At 41.5% G+C, this 27,003-nt stretch overlaps 1 protein-coding gene across 1 annotated transcript; it reads left to right on the top strand.

The window, feature by feature from the left end:
- The first annotated feature begins 798 nt into the window (after positions 1-798).
- On the top strand, positions 799-26,547 carry LOC110501525 (G protein-activated inward rectifier potassium channel 1). Its single transcript, XM_021579168.3, has 3 exons — positions 799-2,585; positions 3,289-3,505; positions 22,867-26,547. The coding sequence occupies exons 1-3, from the start codon at positions 1,746-1,748 to the stop codon at positions 23,502-23,504; spliced, it is 1,695 nt and encodes a 564-aa protein (XP_021434843.1). The 5' UTR covers positions 799-1,745; the 3' UTR covers positions 23,505-26,547.
- Positions 26,548-27,003: the final 456 nt, after the last annotated feature.

Here is a 27,003-nt window from a genome sequence, read left to right as displayed (position 1 = left end):
ATAGAGGTTCTGCTCGTTTGCAGGCGCATATGCTCCGATTTCAAAACGATTTGGAGCACAGTTGAAAAGTTAACGCGCTGACTATACAATGGACTAATGAGAAAAATAAAAACAGTAATTTTCAATGTGTGAGATATAGGAGGTTTGCCATGAGAGTGTGAGAAGAGGGTCAAATGCGTGTGTCTCACAGTCAATGCATAAATATCCTGCTCTGGTGAACTGTGTTCGTAACAGATTCTAGTTTTTGGAACAGAAAAATGAATTGAATTGAGATCAGTTGTTTCATCAATGAGAAAAATAGAAGACTATCATCCCAGTTTCACCTAGTTCCATCCTCTCCCACTACTGGACTTCCTATCACTACCATATTTGGTGGTGAGAAAACGTTTTAAATGGATGCTTCAGCTTCATAGCCCCTGTGATATGTCTGGGTTAACCCCTTCTGTCTGTGTTTATACATGTCGTTGATTGGCTTGAAGGGGATTCTAGAGTGGATTATTTCCCTATAAGGCACGGTAATCAGCATGATAGAATTCAATGGCTATTGCTTATGAAAGCAAAAGTGATTTGAACACATTTGAAAACATTTCTAGTCACACATTTGTAAATGCATAGCTCTTGTATAAAATGGATCATCATCTCGAGGCTCTATGTGTTCTCTGGAAAATAATGCAACTTTGTGGAGGATTCCACCACCCCACAAGTGCGTCATGGAACACATCTTCCACGTCGTTCATTATTTTTCATAGAACGCATAGCCCCTCCTTGATTATCCCTTACATAATTGTCTATCCCACCATCTATGTACCACTAAAGAAAAATCAGAACTGGTTCAAAAAAAATCAATGGCCTGCTCTAAAACGCGTTATTCAATGGTAGGCTGATTTGAACGGATTGCATGATATCTTAGCAAACTGTGTTAAAGTAAATTAACTGCATACCTCTTCCCTCATTCTTCTTCCAAACTGTATGTCTATTTAGTACCGGTAGGCAATAGTGAGTGTATACGGAACGTGCAGTGCGCAGAAGCGGTGAAGGGGAAAATCGAGGGGAATGAACGAAGCAGCCGCTGTCGGATTCTTATTGCATGCGTCCACAAGAACACCAGTAAAATTCCACCAGAAGAGGAAAAGGGGGACAGGAAAGACAGCTTGCAGGCATCATCGTTAAGGGGAACCACATAAGTATGACCGGACAGTAAATTGTTCCACGAATCCATTATTTCCCGTCATATTCCACTGTCAATGAACTGAATGCAGATCCTATGTGCGCACGCAGGAGCACAAAGCGGAGGTTTGGGAACCAAATTGTGTCCAACACCAACACTGACATCGGATGTGCAGCATGTATGGAGCGGTTTCATCTTGACCACGGCTTATAATCACAGTAACCAACGGTTGATTACCTACAACATCTTAATTGCCTGATGGGGCGTGGAAACAATTGAAACTTTTAACCCAAGGTGTGGACTTCACAGATGAGGACAGTGTTGACCCAACCTGCATTGATTGCTCTAGCCTGGGAGGGCGATGATCAGCAGCGACGCACCAAATAATAAACTGTTCAAAACCTGAACTGCGACGGACGCGTTTGGTTAGAAGATGATCCTGTGCGTAATTGTTTTTTAGCAGACTGCTTTTCGGATGAAGATCTGTTTGTAGTGATCGAAGTGACATTATCCCTCTTTATTTTCATGGATTTGAAGTGCAGTAGTAGTAACAGTATGTGGAGAGAAGGGACAGTGCATGATTAGTTCGTTACAGAACGCACTTTCCACGCCGTATTTCCAATTCCGGGATATTGCCCACAACATAAGGCCAATTACTGCAACTACAACGAAGTCCTGTACAGAAATAGACTTTATATTGAACCCTTCAGATTATTTCTCTCGCGGCTGTCATCGTAGTATGTCTGCACTTCGAAAGAAATTTGGGGACGATTATCAGGTAGTGACCACCTCATCCAGCGGGTCTGGATTCAACCAGCCGGCACCAGAGAAGAAGAAGAAGAGGCAACGCTTTGTGGACAAGAACGGGCGATGTAACGTCCAGCATGGAAATCTGGGTGGTGAAACCAGTAGATACCTTTCCGATTTATTCACTACGCTGGTCGATTTGAAATGGCGCTGGAATTTATTTATCTTCATCCTAACATACACGGTGGCATGGCTCTTCATGGCATTCATGTGGTGGATCATAGCCTACATCAGAGGAGACCTCCATCGAACCCACGATGACAAGTATACGCCATGCGTTGCCAATGTCTACAACTTTCCCTCCGCGTTTTTATTCTTCATAGAAACGGAAGCCACAATAGGATATGGCTATAGGTATATCACGGACAAATGTCCCGAGGGGATCATTCTCTTTCTTTTCCAGTCAATCCTGGGATCAATCGTTGATGCTTTTTTGATTGGCTGCATGTTCATTAAGATGTCCCAGCCCAAAAAAAGGGCAGAGACCTTGATGTTTAGTGAACATGCAGCTATTTCGATGCGAGATGGAAAATTAACTCTCATGTTCAGAGTCGGCAACCTGCGTAATAGCCATATGGTGTCCGCACAGATCCGCTGCAAATTGCTGAAAGTAAGTGTCACTTCTACGGCCCCATGCACAACAATATTTGTGTATCTAAACGTTAGTACCCCATTTACTTCTGTCATGCGAGTGTAAGTTATTCGTTTTCTTATTGTTTAATTACGCCATAGTTACACATCAAATACTTAGAGGAGTATTATAAAGTTTATTATTCTCTGCTGATATTACATTTCAATACCAGTATTGCTCTTTTATCGCTTTAGAGACATTTCTATTGACATTAATGTCGGCCTAATTAAACATAGATTAATGGATTTCTAGAGCCTACTTTTATGAACAGTTGTTTTTTTCACTTTATTTGCAAATAGGCCTACCAATGTGAATTAACACATAAAGCAATTGATTCCAGGGAAGTGTAGTGGCAATGCTATTCATATAGAAATACACATTTGACCATTATACAGGCCCCCTGAAGTAGAAGAGAGTCACTGGGTCATTATTAACATCTTGAGATGTGCCTTTGATTTTGCATGATGTGCCTGATTAGCTATAGCCAGAGCTATATATATGGCTCTGGCTATAGACATTGATTTACTAACTCTGTATATTTACTGATGATTGGTTTCTTTAATTGTTCACAAAATGTGGATAGCGTTCAGTATGGCTCACTGGGTTGCAGTAGTTAAACTGTCCCCCCCCCCCCCCCCCAGCCTCTCTCAATGTCTCTCTCTCTCTCTGTATACTTCCATAGTCTCGTCAGACGCCCGAAGGTGAGTTTCTTCCACTGGATCAGTTGGAATTGGACGTGGGCTTCAGTACCGGGGCGGATCAGCTCTTCCTCGTCTCACCACTCACAATCTGCCATGTGATTGACACTAAAAGTCCATTCTACGAACTCTCCCAGAGATCCATGCAAACAGAGCAGTTTGAAATTGTGGTCATATTGGAAGGAATAGTGGAAACCACTGGTAAGTTATCACAAATACCTTGTTTTTCTTTCTTGCAGTATCGGGCCTATTGTATATCTATGCCCTGAGATAAACTAGTGGATAATGTTTGGCTCTGGCTAAAGTATATGACAGCAAAATAAATGCACCAGTATGAGTGTTATAATGATGTGAATCAGTATAACGTGAAGTTGCAGGTGTATACTGTAAGTTGACCCAGATGGGCCTCTCCATTGACCCCTGGATGATAGTGGATGTCATTGATTGCATGCTATTGATGTTCTGTTGCACAACTGGATAGGTTTATAAATCATATATGTTCTGATTGATTTTACGTTTGCAGTGGAAATGGCAAAAAACAAATTGCATTTGGATAAGCTCAATCTCTTTTGAATTTGGTTGGCCTGTGTTTAATACAGTACATCAACATGGCATGGGATTCAATTACGTTTAGTTTATCTAAAGAGCCAGTCCCTTGATAGATTTGTACAAATCATTTTCAACATTTTTTTTATGAGATCTCCTAAAATAATTGCTGTCTAGGGAACAGTTTTGCTGTTTTACAATACAACTTCATGCTCTTCTGGGGGTATACTTTGCTTTCCCAATTTCCTTCTGAAATTGAAAACGTAAATTCAATAAAAACAGTAATGACACTTGAGAAACATTTTGGTTGCTGTGATCATATTTCAAATTCAACTGTTTCATTTGAGACCGTTATTAATAAATGGCTGCAGGGAGTACTTTAAGATTGTGGAATGACATACCAGTCCTGTCTGATGCAACACAGACCACTGCAGAAAACAGTTATGGTCAAGATGAAATAGTTGGTCCTGTACTGTACTGTACGTATGTGGCAGTGGCAGTGGCATGCGGTTCACGTCATGTCATTCATTATATTATATAACTCATATAGTATATGAACATTTAATTGGACTATTTTATTTATGAGGGCTTACATATTGATGTTATATAGACAAAAAGGTGCAGAGAAATGGCTGTATAATAAGTCTGTCATAATGGTGCTGCCTTGTAGAATATATCCTTAGAACTAGTGATGTCATTATCTTTTCCCAAAGTTTTGATTAATTGGTCAGTCGTCAACACGGAAAATTCTAGAATGCGGATAAGAATTTCAAAACATACACTTTGGAGGTAAATGTTCACATGTGTCATATGCATTGGGCACAACAACCAAATTAGACAGCAAACACATTTTGTAATTGTAATTTAACATGTTTTTTTTATGTTTTCTCAATGTCAAGATTAATTCTAGATACAGTAGTAGTGTAATCTCGACCGCGTCAATGCGAACATACGTAGGTGGTCGGGTTAGGTTAAAAAGCAAGAAGAGAGATTTCAGTGTGAAAACAATATGTGGTTAAAAATGTATGTACAGTGAAAGTCTAATCCTCAGACACTTTCATTTCGGTCCAATGTAACTCTGTTTCCATGGCAACCTCTCTTTGAGCGTTCTGGATTTCAGCACTGCACCTGAACTTAGATTTTATGCCTATGGTATGAGGGGAAAACTGTAATGCAATGCAATTGTCAGTAATACACAAGTGAACATGTGGTAACCGTACACAAAACAAGAGGTCTACTGACAAAACACCCTGATATTAAGATAACTACTTTTCTGCGATCAAATTAGGAGGTGGACTCGTGAGAGCTACCGTGAGTTGTTACAAGGCCAGATAGAATGTTTATAAAGTATGAATTCAGAGACATTTACCGGTGTTAGCTAACATCAGCATGTCCATGTTTTACATGTACATTTAAAACACTTTTTTTTTTTTTACATGTTCATAGAAAATCAGCTCTCTTCATATTCACACAATGACCTTTTCAAATGACATCATCATCCCATCCTCTCACGATATCATAAACTCAAAGTCAGCTCCACATGGCTTCCCATCTGTTATGCTGTCAGAGATTTGAACATAGTCACTGCATGCATGAAAGTATGATATGAGAGTGTTACAATATAATAATATAAAGGACAATAAAAAAAGACACTTTTCATATGATTTAAATACCTTTGTTATGATGGCATGTTCAGCAGAACAATGTTCTTTAACCTCTTTAAAAAAGAACAAGTTTCTGCATATTCTTCATTAGGGACTACTGATTCAAGTGTTATAACATTGTCATTTACATATTTGCAATTGATATAACAGATAGGATTGTTTAATCCAAATTGTTAAGGTTTAGTTAACTGTTCCTTCTATAAATGTTTAAAAAAAAACATTCCGGGGAACACCGTACTGAATCACTGAGTTGCAATAACATTTTCTTTGTGAAATGCAAAAGTGAAATTGCTCAGACTGCAATTGATTTACCCCTCGTCTGTTCAAATGGTATGCCAATTATACACAGTACATCTAACATGCAATTTTGTACTTTTGTCCCGTTCTCCATCTTTGATCAGCTCAGTTACATGACAAACAGGCTGGGATTTTAATTTCATGGCAAGCTGACTTTGAATGTGTGATTGACTAGAGGAAGAATGCTGTCACCAACACGTTTCGCCCTGAAAAGTTGTGTGTCGTTCTTTATTAACAAGACGCTTCACAGTTCAGCAAAAAAACAAACATTTGTGAAGCACTTAATTTAAGTTTCGTGTTCACCCATCAATTATGTTTAGAAACACAGTGGCAGGCACATCAGCAGAAAATTAACTCTGTGAGAAGACTGCGATGTGACTATCATGCAAATGCTAATGATTGATGGGCTATTGGGAAGATGCTGTGGCATTTACATGACGCTAACAAGGCGTTTACAAATATTTTCCGAACAACTCCAGCCGAAAGCTACAGTGGAACATTTTGTTACACTATTTGAAAAGAGCAATCCCCATATTGCGCTGGTCAAAAGTAGTGCCCTACATAGGGAATAGGGTGCTATTTGGGACACGGTCCATAACTAGTTAGCTGTGCATTGAAGTGGCCTGTTGTCTTGGCTTCCTCTCTGCCTCCTCCATGACAGTCCAAGCCTTTTTCACGATTCACTGGTATTGGAGAAAAATAGAATCTCCCTTGTTATTGTTTTTTTGCTATTTGTTCATGCTAAGACGTGTGGGTGGCATGAGACTGTTGTGGACTTGAATTGATTTAAAGTGCATTTGATGTTTATTCATGTGTATATGTGAGCATATAAATACAATATGTTTGTCTGTGGAAATTCTAGTACTGGATAAAGAAAGTGTTTTTCGAGCTACACGTAGTCTCACGGTTGGGCTTGTCCTGTACCAAATATTCTGCCAGTTGAATCATTTCAGAGTGTTGGACTAGTAACCGAAAGGTTGCAAGTTCAAATCCCAGAGCTGACAAGGTACAAATCTGTCGTTCTGCCCCTGAACAGGCAGTTAACCCACTGTTCCTAGGCCGTCATTGAAAATAAGAATTTGTTCTTAACTGACTTGCCAAGTTAAATAAAGGTAAAATAAAACAACTTTAAAAAACTAGTATAATGCATTGGATTTGGAAACCTTGGGAATTATGTTATTATCATGTTTTAATCTACATCATGATTTATGAGCCTCTTGAAATATATTGCTGTATTTGCAATGGATTTTCCCATCTTTGGCTCAATGTTGAATATTAAACAAAAATGCTGCATATTGGACAAAAAGTATGAAAAAAAGAAATGCGTAACGCATAACTAAGACACAGTGGGCATATTGCATGACGTCTCACGTCATGTCACTGACTGCCCACGAGAGCCCGCGTCCCCCATCTATCCAGACTGACTTGCTGCAGTCTGGTCGAAGCGATGACCAGTTCTACGAGAGCCCGCGTCCCCCATCTATCCAGACTGACTTGCTGCAGTCTGGTCGAAGCGATGACCAGTTCTACGAGAGCCCGCGTCCCCCATCTATCCAGACTGACTTGCTGCAGTCTGGTCGAAGCGATGACCAGTTCTACGAGAGCCCGCGTCCCCCATCTATCCAGACTGACTTGCTGCAGTCTGGTCGAAGTGATGACCAGTTCTACGAGAGCCCGCGTCCCCCATCTATCCAGACTGACTTGCTGCAGTCTGGTCGAAGCGATGACCAGTTCTACGAGAGCCCGCGTCCCCCATCTATCCAGACTGACTTGCTGCAGTCTGGTCGAAGCGATGACCAGTTCTACGAGGGCCCAGGGAGACCTCATCCCAAAACATGGTGACCACGCCATTTGGGGTGGAAGAGCTAACATACCCAGGAAAAATTGGGAGATGCCGTATGCTTTCCCTCATCATCTTTGAGCCCCTCGATGACAAGTGGATTTTCCCAGACGGCAGTTACAAACCTGCTTACGACCAGTCCTGGCAGCTATCGTCATGCAGGGCTTATACCACACCGAACAAAGCAATTTTCTATCCTCACCCGGATGCATAGAATAAAAAGGAAAGAGCCAGGCCCACGACTCTTGAAAAACAGTGCCAACCCCTTATGCATGCTCTCTGTTTTGCAGTTGGTGCGTCTTTTCGTGGAGAAGTGGTGTGAATCTGTTTTTCCATGGTCCTATGCTCCGTGCAGGATCTTGCTCTACTAGCCACTGTTCGCGCCCTCAGACTGAACAGTTTTTCCCCCCCCCCCCAGGTTAATGTGCCTATGGCTTTTCACTTGTCGCCTTCCCTAGAAGGGCGTCCCCCGTCGTTGTCCAGTATGCGCAGTGGGCGTCTACCTGGCATGTAGGAGAGCTCGAGCAAGAGTGTCATGCTCTTCGCTGATCGGGAAACTACCCTCAGAAGATATCCGACGATATCCTGCCGGATCATGGGGACTATTACACTGATTTATAATGGCGAGGGTGACAACCTTCGGGCCCTCTCCCACATAGGAGTTCACCTATTGGGCACTGCTTTGGGGACATGTCTTATTAAACTAAGATTGTATGCGCTTTGTATTGGCCTTTCCCTTACTTTGTAATTCGTTTTTTCTCGAGGGGATGTCTCTGCACCTTTTTTGGTGCATACTGTTAGGGAAGATTCAGAATATACTCCCTTAGTTTCGGGACTTCTGTGGGTTGCACATTTTGTGAATACTCTGGTTTCGGAGTGCATGTTTTGCAATATGGGATTTGGCCATATCTCCACATTTGAGATATCGAAACGAGTAATTGAAAGAGAACTTATGGTTACTTGCGTAACCCTGCTTCTCTGATATTATGAGTGAGATGTCTCACCACGTTCCCCTGCTCACAAGAGCGTGAGGAAAAGAAGCATGCTTGACAATTACCGGAGGGCCGGAGAGTGGCTCCTTTTAAGGGAGGTGAGGCTCTCACTTCATTTGCCACTCTACCAGTCTGTCCCCAACAGAAGCTTTTGTTAGGTCCTCCCGAGAGTAGGCGATCCTTAGCGAATCCGCCACATGTGAGATATCGCACTCTTAATATCAGAGAACCGGGCTATGCAAGTTTTGCGAGGGCATGGCCTAAAAGCAAACAAAGTTGTGTGTCTCTTTTTTAATATTTTAATTGTTGTAATTAGATATTAATAGTATCCACATACTGCATTATGATTCAACTTTTCCATTATAATCTTGAAAGTAAAACAAGCCAAAGAGGAGTTTGTCGTGCACAAAGAGTAGCAGCAGAATAATGAATTCAGAGAAATGGATACATCTCATGTAGCAGATTTGCTGAGAAGTCAGAGGCATGCGTTGGTCTGAGGTAAATAGTGTCAGAATGGAGCTTGTTATTACACACCACTGTGAAAGGATAGACAAGGACCCTGGAGTAAGTGACCATAATTCATTCCGAATGATCACACTCAGAGCATGTCCGTCATGATCCCCGCTCTCCATTCCGCCCCGCACTCAAGCACTCTGCGGTTCAAGGGTTAATGTGGGTTCAGCCGGGGGAAGTCGGCCTTCTAAGCAGGTGAGAGCAGGAGTCTCCGATTAAATCTAATGTGCCCAGGGTCAGAGCACGGCAGAGTCACCCCCCCCCCCCCCACGGGTGCGCTGATAAGACACTTATTTAATAGCCTTCTGTTCTCCAGTGGTTTACAGGGTTTTTTATTAATTTGTTTCATTTAACTTTTTTATTTTTTATTTTAATGACCCGTCTCACGCATTTCATTGCATTAAGAAGCCGCGTTGAAGCTTGTTTTTCCAACGCAAATGTTAATTGTGATTAGCGACCAAATTTAGTGAGATAATCTTTTTGGAATGTCATTTTTTTTCTCAGTTTACAGTATAGAACATACACTCGGTAGTACATACAGTACTGTACGTCTCATGCTGGAATTCTAACTCAGTTGAGGTACTGTAATTTCTGTAATAGACTAAATGTATATTGTGTCGAATTGCACATGACCAGTTTGCATCAAGAGATATATCCACTTAGTGACAGCGTACTTTTGTCTACATTTGTCCCACTGTGAGAGAACGTGTCGATTCCGACAACACACTGGGGAGCTTCACCTTTCCTGAAGATATAGTAATTGCACAAGGAATGGACTCCACATAATGGGCATTGGGTTGAACCAGCTATGACATGGAGGATTCTTTATCTCGTTTCCCAAGGGGAAACAAGCTTACATTGTGTCTTTGGGGATTTGTCAGGTCTCTGTAATAAATCCTGGGAGGGAGGGAGGAAGGGGTGTGGCGTGGCAGACATGGGCTGAACACATTTGGTGACGCTACTAGAGCCAAGGTAACAATCAGGCCATGATGCGGAGAGCCGTCACTCTACTTAAGAGTTGGAAATGATTGTCTCTTTCTCTCCAAGAACTTGCATGTGTTTTGGAATTAACATGCACGTCTAATAATAATGTATTGTGTATAGTAATATTGCCAATGATACTGTTTAGTGCCTACCCCCCAAGAAAAAAAGATTCCAAAAGGACTATTTGGCTGTCCCCATAGGGGAACCCTTTTTTGGTTCCAGGTAGAACCCTCTCTTGAAAGGGTTATACCTAGAACCAAAAAAGAGGGTTATTTAAAAGGTTACCCTATGGGACAGCCCAATAACCATTTTAGTTTCTAGATAGCACCTTTTTATTTCTAAGAGTGTATAAAGGGTCAGTTAAATGGTTGATTATGATATCATGCTGCTCCTTTTGTCACCCAGAACTAAAAGGGAAAACGACAAAGATCTTGGCTATATGAAAGGAAAACGACAAAGATCTTGGCTATATGAAAGGAAAACGACAAAGATCTTGGCTATATGAAAGGAAAACGACAAAGATCTTGGCTATATGAAAGGAAAACGACAAAGATCTTGGCTATATGAAAGGAAAACGACAAAGATCTTGGCTATATGAAAGACTCACAAAGGATGGGTGGGCTAGAGCTTGGTCAAAACTGACTAAAGATGGTGGCTCCTCAATAACCATATGTTATCGTTGTGCTCTGCTTTTAAAAAAAATATATATATATATAATATTTCTATCATACGCTGGATAGGTGTAGTGAAATGCATAGTTTTACAGGGTCAGCCATAGTAGTACGGCACCCCTGGAGTAAATTAGGGTTAAGTGCCTTGCTCAAGAGCACCTCGGCAGATTTCCACCTTGTCAGCTTGGGTATTCGAACCAGCGACCTTTCGGTTACTGGCTCAATGCTCTAATTGCTAGCCTAGCTCTCAGCGTTTTGGTCACTGTGCAACATTGATTGATAGTGTCTGAGTGTCCCTGAAGTGCACGTTAATCGATCTAGGTCTAAACAGACACAGCCACATTGACATTTTGTCTTTTGGATGCGCTTCTAGCGAGACCATCCTTAGGGGGATGCGTGCTTTCTATTTCAGTCCCATTGACATGCTGTGGGGTATTGGACCTCACTCAAACCATAGTGAGAAAACACAAGCTTAACTGAAAATGCGATATCCCTTTTTAAATGGCCACACTCCGAGTGTGATTTGTCTGCCCACCATTAGTTGGTGTTTGGCTTCAAGGCTATCGATCGTGTGCCCCTCTTCCTGCTCCTCCCTCTCCTACTCCTCACCCACCGTACCGTCACCACCAACACCCTTTCCTTCATAATGTCTGTTCCCCCCCCCCCTGCTGCTTGTTAATGGTCTTACTGTTGTGTAGAGCCGTATGTTCCTGTGCCTGGTCTGTCACCTCACCCTGTGTAGAGGCTTGGCAGGCAATGACACTCTTCTCTCTCTCACACACACATCCTCTGCTCTGCTCCTCTCTGCTCTGCTGTTTACCTCCACACTGATGTTATTGCCTGAGTATTCTGGCTCCCTCAACACCCATCCCCCACAGCAGTACATTTCTACACCATTTTTTCTCCGGCAGTATATTTCCTTCTCTGTATTTATTTATTTATTTATTTATTTTTGCGCACATTTTGCCTCGGGATGCAACCTTAACAAATTGATTGAATTCTTAAATAGCATTACAGCAGAGGAATTTTTGTATTAATCTACAACGAATCAAAGAGGGAAAAAAGCAGGCCTCTAAAAGAATACCGTGTTTCATCTCAGTGTACCGTTTGATGGCGGTCACCATAGCAACAGATTGTCTGTCTTAGAGAGGACTTGTGCCCATAACAGATGTATCTGTATCAAAATGAGCGAAACATTTCTCATATCCTCTAATAGACACAATTTGTTGTGGCCTTTCAGGCGTTTCATGGAAAAATGTGTATAATCAGTTGTTAGGAACCCAAAGTACCGTACTCAGCACAGTATTATTGATGTACTGTATGTCCTGTGAATTCAAATGTTCCTTCTCCATTAAAGACGACATCTCTTGGATGCTTATTCCCTCTCTCTTTTGTCAGTTGTCCTCCGTGCTGCTCGGGCTCAGTGCCGTCTCTTTAATATTTGATACCACTGGGCCAAAAAGCAGTCAAGCAGGGATGTATTCTTCTGCTTTTCTTCAACAACCTTCCACATGATGCATTGTTAGTTAGCTGTTGCTGCTCACCGTTTGGTAAATAATTAAAGCATTCATATGTTAATGTGATTTGTTCACAGAAAATAATCTTAACGGTGCAAGCATTAGAGGGTTGACTCGTGATTCTCTGTATTCACTGTCCAGAGCGCTGATTCACAGTCTTGCTTCCGCCACTGTTTCCTTCACAGATAATGCTTCTGTCACGCCCTGACCTTAGTTATCTTTGTTTTCTTTATTATTTTGGTTAGGTCAGATTGTGACAAGGGTGGTATATGTGTTTTTGTCTTATCTAGGTTTTTTTTGTATATCTATGGGGTTTAGGTATTGTCTAGGTAAATGTAGGTCTATGGAGGCCTGAATTGGTTCCCAATCGTTGTCTCTGATTGGGGATCCTATTTAGGTTGCCATTTTCCATTTTGGTTTTGTGGGTTATTGTCCATGTGTAGTTGCATGTCAGCACTTGTGTTATATAGCGTCACGTTTGTTTTGTTTAGTGGGTTTCATTCATTAAAATAAGAATGTAGGCTTATCACGCTGTGCCTTGGTGTCCTCAATATGACGAAGGTGACAGCTTCAGTTGCTTCTAAAGCCTGTATACTGTGTTGATAGCCATATTCTGGTGAGTGAGGTTGCATGGAGGAGTGTTTGTTGTATGCGTAAATGATGTTATGCTGCTTTTAGCGATTACCATTTCCTACTGATTCGGCACACACCGAGGCGCGAACTAGAGGTCGACAGATTTAATCGGAATGGCCGATTTAATTAGGGCCGATTTCAAGTTTTCATAACAATTGGTAATCGGCATTTTTGGACACCGATCATGGCCGATTACATTGCACTCCACGAGGAGACTGCATGGCAGGCTGACTACCTGTTATGCGAGTGCAGCAAGCAGCCAAGGTAAGGTGCTAGCTAGCATTAAACATATCTATAAAAAACAATCAATCTTAACATAATCACTAGTTAACTAGACATGGTTGATGATATTACTAGTTTATCTAGCTTGTCCTGACATATAATCGAGGCGGTGCCTGTTAATTTATCGTTGAATCACAGCCTACTTCGCCAAACGGGTGATTTAACAAGCGCATTCGTGGAAAAAAAGCACTGCCGTTGCACCAATGTGTACCTAACCATAAACACCAATGCCTTTCTTAAAATGTGTACACAAGTATATATTTTTAAACCTGCATATTTAGTTAATATTGCCTGCTAACATGAATTTATTTTAACTAGGGAAATTGTGTCACTTCTCTTGCGTTGTGTGCAAGCAGAGTCAGGGTATATGCAGCAGTTTGGGCCGCCTGGCTCGTTGCGAACTAATTTGCCAGAATTTTACGTAATTATGACATAACATTGAAGGTTGTGCAACGTAACAGGAAAAACTTCTTACCTGGGAATATTGAAGACTCATGTTAAAAGGAACCACCAGCTTTCATATGTTCTCATGTCCTGAGCAAGGAACTTAAACGTTAGCTTATTGCACTTTTACTTTCTTCTCCAACACTTTGTTTTTGCATTATTTAAACCAAATTGAAAATGTTTCATTATTTATTTGAGACTAAATTGATTTGATTGATGTATTATATTAAGTTAAAATAAATGTTTATTTAGTATTGTTGTAATGGTCATTATTACAATTAAAATAAAAAAATTGGCCGATTAATCGGTATCGGCTTTTTTTGGTCCTCCTATAATCAGTATCGGCGTTGAAAAATAATAATCGGTCGACCTCTAGCGCAAACCTAGGACCTCTGCCTTGCTGGAACACCTGACCACCCCCCTGCGTCTTACCAGTTGGCGACACGAGAAAAGCTAGCCATTCGCTGACACAAGTGGGGAAACTTCAGGCTGAGGAGTAAGTTTCACACATCCCCATGTGCTACACTTGCGTGCTTGCATGTGTTTGTTTGTGAGAGGATGTCTTACATCTGCAGATCCTTGTCTGTGAGAGAATGGAGAGGTCGGGGAGGAATTTTTACGCCCACCTTTCTCCCAGTGACTTGGACTGTGGGAGTCGAAGTGCAGAGGAAGGCTAATCTGAAAAACGGGCAATCAATCATTTGCATAAATATGTAAATGCATTGCTCAATTTGCATTGCTCTATTTTCCAAAGAGTGCAGGTGGTTGTGAGTGTTGTCAAATAAACTGTTTTCTGAAGTCAAATGTGCATGGATTTGTTGATATATAAGAACTGGATTGAATAAAACAGGCATCTATCTAAAGCCGGTATGCAGGACTCTGGTCCTTGAGGTGTGGAGACAGTGGAGTTGTGCCTGATCTCCAGTATACGACTGAGCCATGCAGCAAACAGATATAATCCTCTGCTCCTGTGGCTTCTATATCCTCGATAAGCTTACGTTCGAGACTCTCTGCTCCATGAATGCCAGTAAGTTTTGTGAGCCACCATCAAGCAGAAACTATTGGCAAGCTTCCCCCTAGTTTATGTTCCATTCCCGCCACCCAAAGAATCAATTGTATCTCCCTGTCACCTTAGCGACTTGGCTGCGTCTTGACTTTGTTATTTGAAACACAAAAGAGCTCAGTATTATCCTGCTGTGCTAGCTAGCTTAATTTACTCACAAAGTACTAGCTTTTGATAGACTCCCAAACATACAACCTCAGCGAGATCAATGTCCTTTGCCCTTAATACTCTCTCAATGGCAACACGTTATTGCATGAGAAATATAGTGCATATTCAATTTGAAGAGCAAAATTCCTTTGGTATATTGTAGATTTACCTGCTGTAAAAAGAAGGGAAATTGAGTCTTGTTTGCAGCTCAGTTTTCTTTACTAATAATCTGATATTTGAAAATAGTATGTGTTTTGCAGGGCTTTCACGCTTCAAATCCCGTCTATCTGATTAATTAAAGTTAAATATTTCGCAACATCCAGTTTAATGGCGCAACATCCAATTTATACAGAGAAGGCACGATATAAAGTAATGTTACCAATCTCCTGAGATGTCTCGAAAACAAACTGACACCACTATAGGTGTTTCTGTCTCTTAAGACTTGTTTGGATCTGGTATCACAGGAGGTTGGTGGCACCTTAATTGAGGGAGGACAGGCTGGTGGTAAAGGCTGGAGCGGAATTGGTGCAATGGTATCAAATACATCAAACACATGGTTTCTATTTGTTTAGTGCCATTCCATTTGCTCCGATCCAGCCATTATTATGAGCCGTCCCCTCCTCAGCAGCCTCCGCTGTCTGGGATAGACTGTGCTCATCACGCAGGACACATTACAGGGTATACATTAGAACATCAAAGAGAGGTCTGTACACAAAGCACAGTCTGTGTCCCGGAGAGGATGAAAGAGCCAGACAGACGGTACTAAAGGTACCTTTCACTGTGCTTATTAAATATGGTATTTGTAATATGAGCTCACGTCAATGATAAGGATAGGATTCGATCAAAACAAATACACTTTGAGGAGCAGTGATGTGCTGGAAAGGGTCAGGGGCTTACAGGCATTCAAACCAGTTCACTGTGGTCAGGAACTAGGGGCATAATGTATCATCCAGTATTGAGTGATAAAACCAGTGGTTTTATGGATGGTTGTTTTGATTGGGATGGCCGAAGACAGGAAATATACTTTTGTGTGTCCTGTAAATGCGCCACATTTGCCTCGAGTTGCACTCAAAGGTGACAATCCAAATAGACTTCATATAGTGTGTTTATGCTCACGTACCATTGGTAGATTTGGTTTCCATAGTAACACACCATTCCAGGCAGGTATGACAATTACGTGGTGTTTTATGCCTGTTGGTACACTACATGACCAAAAGTATGTGGACACCTACTCGTCGAACATCTCATTCCAAAATCATGGGTATTAATATGGGGTTGGCCCCCCCCTTTCCTGTCTTAACAGTCTTCACTCTTCTGGGAAGGCTTTCCACTCGGGACTTGCTTCCATTCAGCCACAAGAGCAACAGTGAGCTCGGGCACTGATGTTGGGTGATTAGGCCTGGCTCGCAGTCGGCACTCCAATTCATCCCAAAGTTGTTAGATGGGGTTGAAGTCAGGGCTCTGTGCAGGCCAGTCAAGTTCTTCCACACGGATCTCGACGAACCATTTCTGTATGGACCTCGCTTTGTGCCCAAACTGCTGCCACAAAGTTGGAAGTACAGAATCGTCTAGAATGTCATTGTATGCTGAAGCGTTAAGATTTTCCTTCAATGGAACTAAGGGGCCTAGCCCGAAACCATGAAAAACAGCCCAAGACCGTTATTCCACCTCCACCAAACCTTACAGTTGGCATTATGCCTTCGGGCAGGTAGCGTTCTCCTGGCATCCGCCAAACTCAGATTCGTCCGTCAGACTGCCAGACAAGTGTGATTCATCACTCCAGAGAACGCGTTTCCACTGCTCCAGAGTCCAATGGCGGTGAGCTTAACATCACGCCAGCTAACACATGTCATTGAACATGGTGATCTTAGTCTTGTGTGCGGCTGCTCGGCCATGAAAACCTATTTCATGAAGCTCCTGACAAACAGTTATTGTGCTGACGTGCTTCCAGAGGCAGTTTGGAACTCGATAGTGAGTGTTTCAGCACTCGGCGGTCCCGTTCTGTGAGCTTGTGTGGCCTACCACTTCGCGGCTGAACCGTTGTTGCTCCGAGACATTTCCACTTCACAATAACACCAATTACAGTTGACTGAGGCAGCTCTATCAGGGCAGAAATTTGAGGAACTGACTTGTTGGAAAGGTGGCGTCCTATGACGGTGCCACTTTGAAAGTCACTGAGCTCTTCTGTAAGGCCATTCTACTGCCAATATCTGTCTATGGAGATTGCATGGCTGTGTGCTGGATTTTATACACCTATCAGAAACTAATTTGAAGGGGTGTCCACATACTTTTGTATACAGTACATTAGGAAAGTATTCAGACATCATACTTTTTCCACTTTTTGTTACATTACAGCCTTATCCAATATTGATTGAATTGTTTTTTCTTCTTCTCATAAATCTACACAAAATAAAAAATACGCCATAATGACAAAGCCAACGTTTAAAAAAATATATTTTATTTTATTTTTACAAATGTATATAAAGAAAAATATGAAATATCACATTTACATAACTATTCAGACCCTTTACTCAGTACTTTGTTGAAGCATCTTTGGCAGGGATTACAGCCTCGAGTTTTGTGTATAACGCTACAAGCTTGGCACACCTGTATTTGAGGATTTTTTCCCATTTTTCTCTGCAGATCCTCTCAAACTCTGTCATGTTGGATGAGGAGCGCAGCTACTTACAGTTCTTTTCAGAGATGTTCGATCAGGTTCAAGTCCAGACTCTGGCTAGACCACTCAAGAACATTCAGACTTCAGAAGCCACTCCTGCGTTGTCTTGGCTGTGTGCTTAGGGTCTTTGTCCTGTTGGAAGGTGAACCTTTACCTCACGATGTCCTGAGGTCCTGAGCGCTCTGGAGGAGGTTTTCATCAAGGGTCTCTCTGTACTTTGCTCCGTTCATCTTTCCCTTATTCCTGACTAGTTTTCCAGTCCCTGTCGCTAAAAACATCCCCACAACATGATGCTGCCACCACAATGCTTCACTGTAGGGATGGTTTCAGGAATTCAGGCCAAAGATTTCAATCTTGGTTTTATCCCCACAACATGATGCTGCCACCACAATGCTTCACTGTAGGGATGGTTTCAGGAATTCAGGCCAAAGACTTCAATCTTGGTTTCAATCAGAGCAGAGAATCTTGTTTCTCATGGTTTGAAAGTTATTTTGGTGCCTTTTGGGAAACTTCAAGCCGGCTGTCATGTGCCTTTTACTGTGGAGTGGCTTCCGTCTGGCCACTCTAACACAAAGGCCTGATTTTTGGGAGTGCTGCAGAGATGGTCATCCTTCTTGAAGGTTCACCCATCACCACAGAGGAACTCTGGAGCTCTGTCAGAGTGACCATCAGGTTCTTGATTACCTCCCTGACTAAGGCCCTCCTCCCCCGATTGCTCAGTTTGGCCGGGTGGCCAGCTCTAGGAAGAGTCTTGGTGGTTCCAAACTTCTTCCATTTAAGAATGATGGAGGCCACTGTGTTCTTGGGGACCTTCAATTCTGCAGACATTTTTTGATAGCCTTCCCCAGATCTGTGCATTGACACAATCCTGTCTCTTAGCTTTATGGACAATTTATTTAACCTCATGGCTTGGTTTTTGCCCTGACATGCACTGTCAACTGTGGGACCTTATATAGACAGGTGTGTGCCTTTCCAAATCATGTCCAATCAATTGAATTTACCACAGGGTGGACTCCAATCAAGTTGTAGAAACACCTCAAGGACGATCAATGGAAACAGGATGCACCTGAGGTCAATTTCGTGTCTCATAGCAAAGGGTCTGAATACTTATGTAAATAAGGTATTTCTGTTTTAATTTATAATACATTTGCAAACATTTCTAAAAACCTGTTTTCGCTTTGTCATTATGGGGTATTGCGTGTAGATTGATGAGGGAAAGCATGTATTGAATACATTTTAGAATAAGGCTGTAACGTAAAAGGGGATAAGGGAATGGGTCTGAATACTTTCCGAATGCGCTGTATATAGTGTAGCTTATTATACTCATCTAAAACGCACAGCAAAGCTGTTTGGCTGTGTTTGATCATAGTCATATCACCTCCAAGTTTCCAAAATGGTTATGATAGCAATTTGTCTGTAATTGGGGCTTTTCCCTATGGGTGAAAAGGAAAGCAACAGAGCAGCCTCTTCAGTGAGACTGTCGATGGCCTTTAGTGTATGGATGCAGGAATGTACCCACTTATACCTCACCACTTTACCTTTTTGCCATGCTGTCGATGGTGCTATTACAAAATTGCTGGGCTTTCCTCCAATACGAGGCCGCTCAATAGGATGCAGATCAGAAAATAGAGAGCTACCCAACAGGGAACCAGAAGTTGATTATCTGATTTCAGATGAACTGTGCGATTATCCTTATGTGTGCCCATTTCTATAGATCACTGAATATGATTATGTTGCGGAGTTAATGGAGGAAAGTTATAATTTGGTACATTTGTGGTAGAATTAATGGAGGAAAATTATATTTGTGTTCATTTGTGCTAGAATTAATGGAGGAAATGTCTGTTTCTTTGCTTTAATAATCTCCTGTCATGCTCCGGGGCAGTTCTGTTGAACTTTGTCACAATATTTGAATATCCTCTACTGATTATTTTCCATTGAGTGGTGTGTGATATTGACTTTTAATATGTTCTGTGTGTCTCTGGCAGTCTTTGGGACGTGAGTCTTAGCCCACTTCTGACTAAAATAGCAGAGAGGCTCAGTTGGTAGAGCATGGCGCTTCCTACACCAGGGATGTGGAGTCGATTCCCGATTCCTGTCCTCCGTGCACTTATTGATAAAGCCAGTGACTGATGTGGTGTACTCCTCAATGCCATCGGAAGAATCTCGCAACATATTCCAGTCTGTGCTAGCAAAACAGTCCTGTAGTTTAGCATCTGCTTCATCTGATCACTTTTTTTATAGACCGAGTCAATGGTGCTTCCTGCTTTAAGTGTTGCTTGTAAGCAGGAATCAGGAGGATAGAATTATGGTCAGATTTACCAATTGGAGGGTGAGGGAGAGCTTTGTACGCGTCTTTGTGTGTGGAGTAAAGGTGGTGTAGAATTTATTTCCCCCTCTGGTTGCACATTTAACATGCTGATAGAAATTAGGTCAAACTTATTTAAGTTTCCCTGCATTAAAGTCCCTGGCCACTAGGAGCGCCGCCTCTGGATGAGCGTTTTCCTGTTTGCTTATGGCTGTATATACAGCTCATTTAGTGCTGTTATAGTGCCAGCATCGGTCTGTGGTGGTATGTATACGATAACAGGCACACTGTTATTGGTGGTAAAATGATACAAGAATTACTGAGGGTTTAAGCAAAATACCAGTGTAGTAGAAGTGTGCTTTTGCATGTGTACACCAATACTCGACCTTTGAGCTTACAGTATATGCCTGTTGGTCAACATGTCGTGTGACTATGCTTTGGAAGATTTTTGCAGTGTGACAAGTTCATGATACAAATGACTACAAGATTCCCTGCACTTAGCCTCAATTGGCTTCTCAACCTCAAGTCCCTATTATTACTGTGGACCCCAGTCATTGAAGCATATTTCCATATGCCGAGAGCACTCAGAAGTGCAGAGCGATAGGGCTGAAATAATGCCCAGAAAACCCTGACCGTACTCAATGTTAATAACTCTGTCACATCTGTGACTTGACTGTGGCTGTTAAAAACTGTTATCAGCGCATTATTCTATGGACCTTGGAAACTGTGGCAGAAACAAAGATGATCATAGCTTCCATTAAGATGAGCAATACCTCGTGTACCATGATCTTTAGTCTCTTTGACTGCTGATGCTTATGATTCATTTATTGCTGCCAGGGCATTATTACGCTAGCAATTAGTATATGTGGTATTTATATCAGGGCAACCACTCAGCTTTTAATGGACTTCAACAGACCTTCAAGAACACAAGTGCCCCCAGCTTTGTAACAGCTTGGATACTTAGTTAAAAGGAAATAGGAAGATGTGGCTCAGTTTAATGTTCTGGACTGACAGATGATAAGCCGTGCATCTCATCTCTGTTAGAATTTGTTTCTATTGATTCATGAATTGCGGGGCGGCAGTGCAAAACGCTGCTTTCAGCAGCCACGTTTTCCTAGACATTCCGAAGAACAAAAGGTTTGCATGGAGCTCCGCGGAGGGTGGATTGATACACCGCAAGTATTCAGATCACGTAACAGTAATTACGATATAGCGTCTGCCGAATAACAGTGACGAGAGGGTTATCACTGAAGATGAACCTGTAACTTTTATGTAAAACAAAATGAATGTTGTTGCTCATTAATTCAATCCTCATCATTTGACTAATTGTATTAATTTGTTTATGGGTAAACTGGTGGAGTGTTTGTTAAGCATTCATTTCATTCAACGTCTCCAGTAACAAACAAAAAAATAATGAATGCCTGGTGCTCATGATCGAGTGTATCTTGTTTCATCTATGGAAACAAACCTTATGAACTTTGAACTTTCCTTCACAGACCTTGACGGGTAACATGGCTGATCACACTGACCTTGCTAAAAGAGTATCCCACAAAGCTCTCTTATTTTAACTCCATCTTATCTTTTGTTATTGTATCTTCTTTTCTTAAAAGCAACTTTTAAGGAAAAAATTAATAATGCATGAAATCTGCTTTGGTCAGGCTGACATTCTTCAGGCAGCACTATGATGACCTAATTAACCACTTGTCATAGGCACGTTAACATTTTGAGACCGAACATGTTATGTAAACAGGCTTTGAATTGGAGGTCCCATACATGGTGATGAATATTTGTTTCTCTAAAAGATATATGAGTTGTCGGGAAAGCCCATTGGACCCATTGCATCCTTATCTTTGCTAAGCCTCCTCTGGTCCGTCACTCAAGTCATTTGATTATCTTAATCTGCTCTTTTGTCGTTCCTAACCAAGGTTACGATGTGGACTAAATTGCCAAGTAGCTAAAGACCCCGGGTGGCTTAGATAAAAGACATCTTACTTATTTAGGAAATTGTTTTTAAAGTGTCTTAACATGATTCAGTGCCTCCGAAAATAGCAATTGTTTCCTTGTCAATGCAAGACAAAATGAAAACAGTATTTTAGGAATAAAGATGTAGAGGCATCTTGTTTATGTTGTACTCCGCCAAAGACAATGAATCCCACTCGTGTGCACTGTACTGTATGCATTATGTATTAGGTGAATGCTTGTAGTTTCTTATTTTCATGCTCCCGGTACTGTTGCTCGTACACTGATGAGAACAAGGAGCTGGATTGATGCCTGTTGCAGAATGTGCATAAAAGCGGCACTTTTAGTAGTTGACTATTTTAGCACTGACATAGTGACTTTAAAAAACAAAACAATAACACAGGTAAACCACTGTGTGCGTTTTCATTTTGTTACAGTGGTTTGGGAGAGAAAATGGTTTAGTTATTTTTCTCATCAGACCAAATCTATACAGGAGAAGATCGCTGAAGGCAAACAGTGTTTTACATTGTGGCGCTTTTCATCTCAAAAGTAATCGCTGAATGGACTCCTTCACTCGCTCAGCTATCCTCTGCGTCGTTCTCAACCTACTGAGGAACTTGCTCATTAATGTTGTATGGAATCTGAAAATAAGTATTTTTTGAGGCCACTTTCTGTGTTTATATGTACTTATTCATCACGTCGGTTTGTGAGGGATATTGTTTGTTGAAGGAAAATTATCTTTGAGAAACACTTCACTCTTGTGACTGAGCTGAGGGCACTTCGTCAGCCATGTAATTGAATCAGGGTTTCTCTTTGATTCTGAAGTGTTTGTTTATATATTTGACTAGCATAGTGTTCATCTCCATAGCATTAGCCTTGTCTGCCTTGTCCACAGGCAATTGTGCATAATTCCCTGCATAGAGTCGAAGTCGTCAATTAAATTTCCTGAAATAAAGACATGGGAGACAATCAAGCCAATCATACATGATCTTTTTTTTTGTTTTTGTTGTTTTGTCTGTGTTCGACAGGGATGACTTGCCAAGCGAGGACTTCTTACACTGAGGACGAGGTTCTATGGGGACATCGTTTCTTCCCAGTCATCTCTCTGGAGGAGGGGTTCTTCAAGGTGGACTACTCCCAGTTCCACGCCACATTTGAGGTCAACACCCCCCCGTACAGCGTGAAGGAGCAGGAGGAAAACCTGCTCATATCCTCTCCTCTCATGGCCCCGTCCCTGTGCAACAGCGGCGAGGGGGGGAAGAACAGCTCCATGGACTGCCTGGAGACCCTGGAGGACAAGGAGAGCACCACCACGAAGCTGCCATCCAAGCTGCAGAAGATGCAAGGGGGCGGCTGCGGCCGGGACGGACTGCCCATGCCTAGGAAGCTGCTGAGGATGAGCTCCACCACATCGGAGATGATCTACCCCGGGAGCATGGGGGAGCTGCCCATGAAGCTGCAGCGCATCAGCTCAGTCCCCGGCGTCTCCGATGAGAAACAGGTGAACAAGATGGCCTCCAAGATCAGCTCCGATCACATCAGCCAATCCGTGGCAGACTTGCCCCCCAAGCTGCTAAGGATGCAGGGGGGAGGGGGAGTAGGGGGCCGAATGGACGGACACCTTCCCCCGAAACTCAGAAAGATGAATTCTGACCGCTTCACGTAGAATGGGCGACCAGTTTTAACTTATTACACCCCAACCCTTTATTATTTCTAATTTATTAAAGGACATGATTCTTATATTCAAGAAAATGTAGTATATAAATACGTACAGATAAAGTATACCTTGATAAAATACCGCAGATTTGTTCCTGGATATAAGTATACATGCTATGATGAAAGACAATGTATGATAAGCACAATCTGGCACGTACGATACACTAAGTGCATGTAAAACATAGTTTCTTTCATTTCTGGCATGACATTTCTAGATATATTATTTTACAGAGATGATTTGAGCAGGGGTGTTACTTCCTATGGATCTGAACAGTTGCACAAAGCCATAAGGTTTACAAAATGGAAAACCTACACAACATGGGACTAATTTGCGGTGAAGAAGGGTACATACATTCGATTTGAGTTGGCTGCTTTTGTTGTTTAATGTAAAATTGTGTGGCAATGTTTCCGTTAAATGCATGCTACTTTTATTGACTTAGCTATACAAAGGTAATAGACACAGATGTTTAGCCTTAACTATATTACCTTGTTTCCATTTCCACGATTGTTCACAGCTGTATTTTTGGGAATTTTCATGTATAGGATGATATTTTACCATGTGCAATTTTAAGAACTTCTTAGTTCAGCAAGCGTACTGTATGTTGCTGGATGATGCAATCTATATTTGAAAATGCATGATCCATATCATATGTTATATTGGAACTGGGCACAATCTTATTAAGCAACCTGAACTCACTTTTCAAGGTAACACTTATGTTGAAATCAAATCAAATTCAATCAAATGTATTTCTAAAGCCCTTCTTACATCAGCTGATGTCACAAAGTGCTGTGCAGAAACTACAGCCTTATAAGCACAACACTGTACACTGTTTATGGCAGTAAGCATTTATGGCTTTTTGACATAAATGTCCTGAACAGTACAGTAAAATGACTCTTTTACATGGGAGGAAAACAACTAAATCGATGGTCACGCATGCCTTATTGAACAGTACTGTAGTTTGGAATTTCAAATGATTATTCATTCTACATTTAATTCAACGAACATGTGCACCAAAATTTCAACTTAAGTGTTACTGCAGAAATATAGATTTAGAGGTGGACCTATAGCATATTTAGGAAAAAGTCACCACCTTTGTCTTAAGAGTCCATATGCTCCCTGTTTAACTAAAGCAATAATGTTATAATGACTATAATCTTTATATAGCCACAGGGTCTGCAGCAGCCCAGTAACCATTATATTTACCGAATCCATGGAATCTGGTTCAACTAAAAGCACCAATGATATTGTATGATCCTTATACTCTTCAGGAATAAAGATCTAAGATCAGTTCTTGACACGTTGATTTAATAGGACACGGGTAGCTAGCTTTTTGTGGACACTATCAAACAAATAAAAAAGCTTGTATTGATGACAAAAACATGACAAAAGCCCTACTTGTTATGGATATGACATATGGTGCATTCGGAAAGTACCCAGAACCCTTCACTTTTTACAACTTTTGTTACGTTACAGCCTTAATCTAAAATGGATTAAATACATTTGTTCCCCTCGTCTACACACAATACCCCATAATGACAAAGTGAAAACAGATGCAAAAATGTGGGGGTAAATTTATAAAAAATAAAAAACAGAAATACTTTATTTACATAAGTGTTCAGACCCTTTGTTATGAGACTAGAAATTGAGCTCAGGTGCATCCTGTTTCCATCGATCATCTTTGAGATATTTCTACAACTCGATTGGAGTCCACCTGTGGTAAATTCAATTGATTGGACATGATTTGGAAAGGCACACGTCTATATAAGGTCCCACAGTTGACAGTGCATGTCTGAGCAAAAACCAAGCCATGAGGTTGAAATAATCTGTGCCTCGACACAGGAATGTCTGCAGAATTGAAGGTCCCCAAGAACACAGTGGCCTCTATCATTCTTAAATGGAAGAAGTTTGGAACCACCAAGACTCCTAGAGTTGGCCGCCCGGCCAAACTGAGCAATCGGGGATGAAGGGACCTGGTCAGGGAGGTGACCAAGAAACCAATGGTCACTCTGACAGAGCTCCAGACTTCCTTTGCGGAGATGGGAGAACCTTCCAGAAGAACAACCATCTCTGCAGCACTCCACCAATCAGGCCTTTATGGTAGAGTGGCCAGACAGAAGCCACTCCTCACATGACAGCCCGCTTGGAGAATTCCAAAAGGCACCAAAAGGACTCTTAAGACCACGAGAAACAAGATTCTCAGGTCTGATGAAACCAATATTGAACTCCAATTTCATCAATATTGGAATAAGGCTGTAATGTAACAACAATTTCAAAAAGTCAAGGGGTCTGAATACTTTCTGGATGCACTGTAATAATATCTAAAGGTATGTTTTGAATGTATGAATAAGCACGACTGGCTTTATTTTATAAAGTGACCTAAAATGGTTTATTATATACAGTAAGTCAATGCAGTATCATATCAAGCTTGCCATTGGATTAAGTCTGTTCTCTATCCAGAGATAAGCTTTAGTTCAGAATCTTAAATAAGCCTATGTGACATGGATCATAGTATCAGAGCTCCTGGTGCCATTATCCTCAGTGCTCCTGAAGTGTAGACTAAATCCTCACAATGCACCTTAAATCAGCACTTACCTCAGCTGAGCCAATTTCCCTTTGCCATCAAGGAAATCTTTGCACCAGGTGCTATTTGCCTTGATCATCTGCCCTCAGAACGCCAGTGTCGCTGAGATCTCTATCCATTAAAGGTTTCATAACTGCACCCAGAAAAACTGTATTCCTTGACTTACTGTATGTGAACTTTAAAGACATACATCTTTGTCACATGTCCTCTTTTTCCTACTGTAGGAGAGGCAGGTAATAGCAGAAACTCTGACTTATAATTCTGCTCAGATGTGTTGGTGGAATTAGAATAAGCAGAGCAATACGAATTGAATGGCTCTGCTGATGTGTCTCTCCTTGTTTCATTGACATTGCCTGTATCTGTTGGTACTAACTGTAAAGAAGGTACTACAATAAAATGCAAAATGCTTGTTGATATCGGAAGAGTTAAACATGTGAAGGCGTTATGGAAATGCTTTTTCATACTATATCCTGTAAAGTGAGGCTGCCTATTGCAAGGACATTGCAGTTATTAGCAGCTGATTATCCAAATAAATTACATTTAGAACTGGCTGGTAATGCACTTAAAATGACTAAATTCTCCAGTTGCATCCATCTGCGGTTCCATAGAATCCAAACAGAACTAAAATAAACACCCTTCCTCCATCTATTTGTTTGCTAAATAACATAAATGTTCTTGCATTCAGCCATTTGCAATTAGGATCCCACTTTGTTTTCATATCACAACAACAGTGGCACTGAGTTGAATATTCCATGCTAAATATAGTCTGTTGACTTATGAGGACTGACTGCTTGCACAGCTCTCTCTCTCTCTCTCTCTCTCTCTCTCTCTTTCTCTCTCTCTCGTGAGTGACAGCCAAACAGACAC

Source organism: Oncorhynchus mykiss, chromosome 22 (genome assembly GCF_057628025.1).
Source record: "Oncorhynchus mykiss isolate SJ-2025 chromosome 22, ASM5762802v1, whole genome shotgun sequence".
NCBI classification, from domain to species: Eukaryota; Metazoa; Chordata; class Actinopteri; order Salmoniformes; family Salmonidae; genus Oncorhynchus; species Oncorhynchus mykiss.
The sequence above is the reverse complement of the archived record's forward strand: the minus strand, read 5'-3'. Positions and strand labels throughout refer to the sequence as shown.

Coding starts and splice junctions, on each gene's coding strand:
- LOC110501525 (XM_021579168.3), top strand. CDS start 1,746: ATGATTAGTTCGTTACAGAACGCACTTTCCACGCCGTATTTCCAATTC. Junction 2,586..3,288: donor TCCGCTGCAAATTGCTGAAA/GTAAGTGTCACT, acceptor ATACTTCCATAG/TCTCGTCAGACGCCCGAAGG. Junction 3,506..22,866: donor AGGAATAGTGGAAACCACTG/GTAAGTTATCAC, acceptor TGTGTTCGACAG/GGATGACTTGCCAAGCGAGG.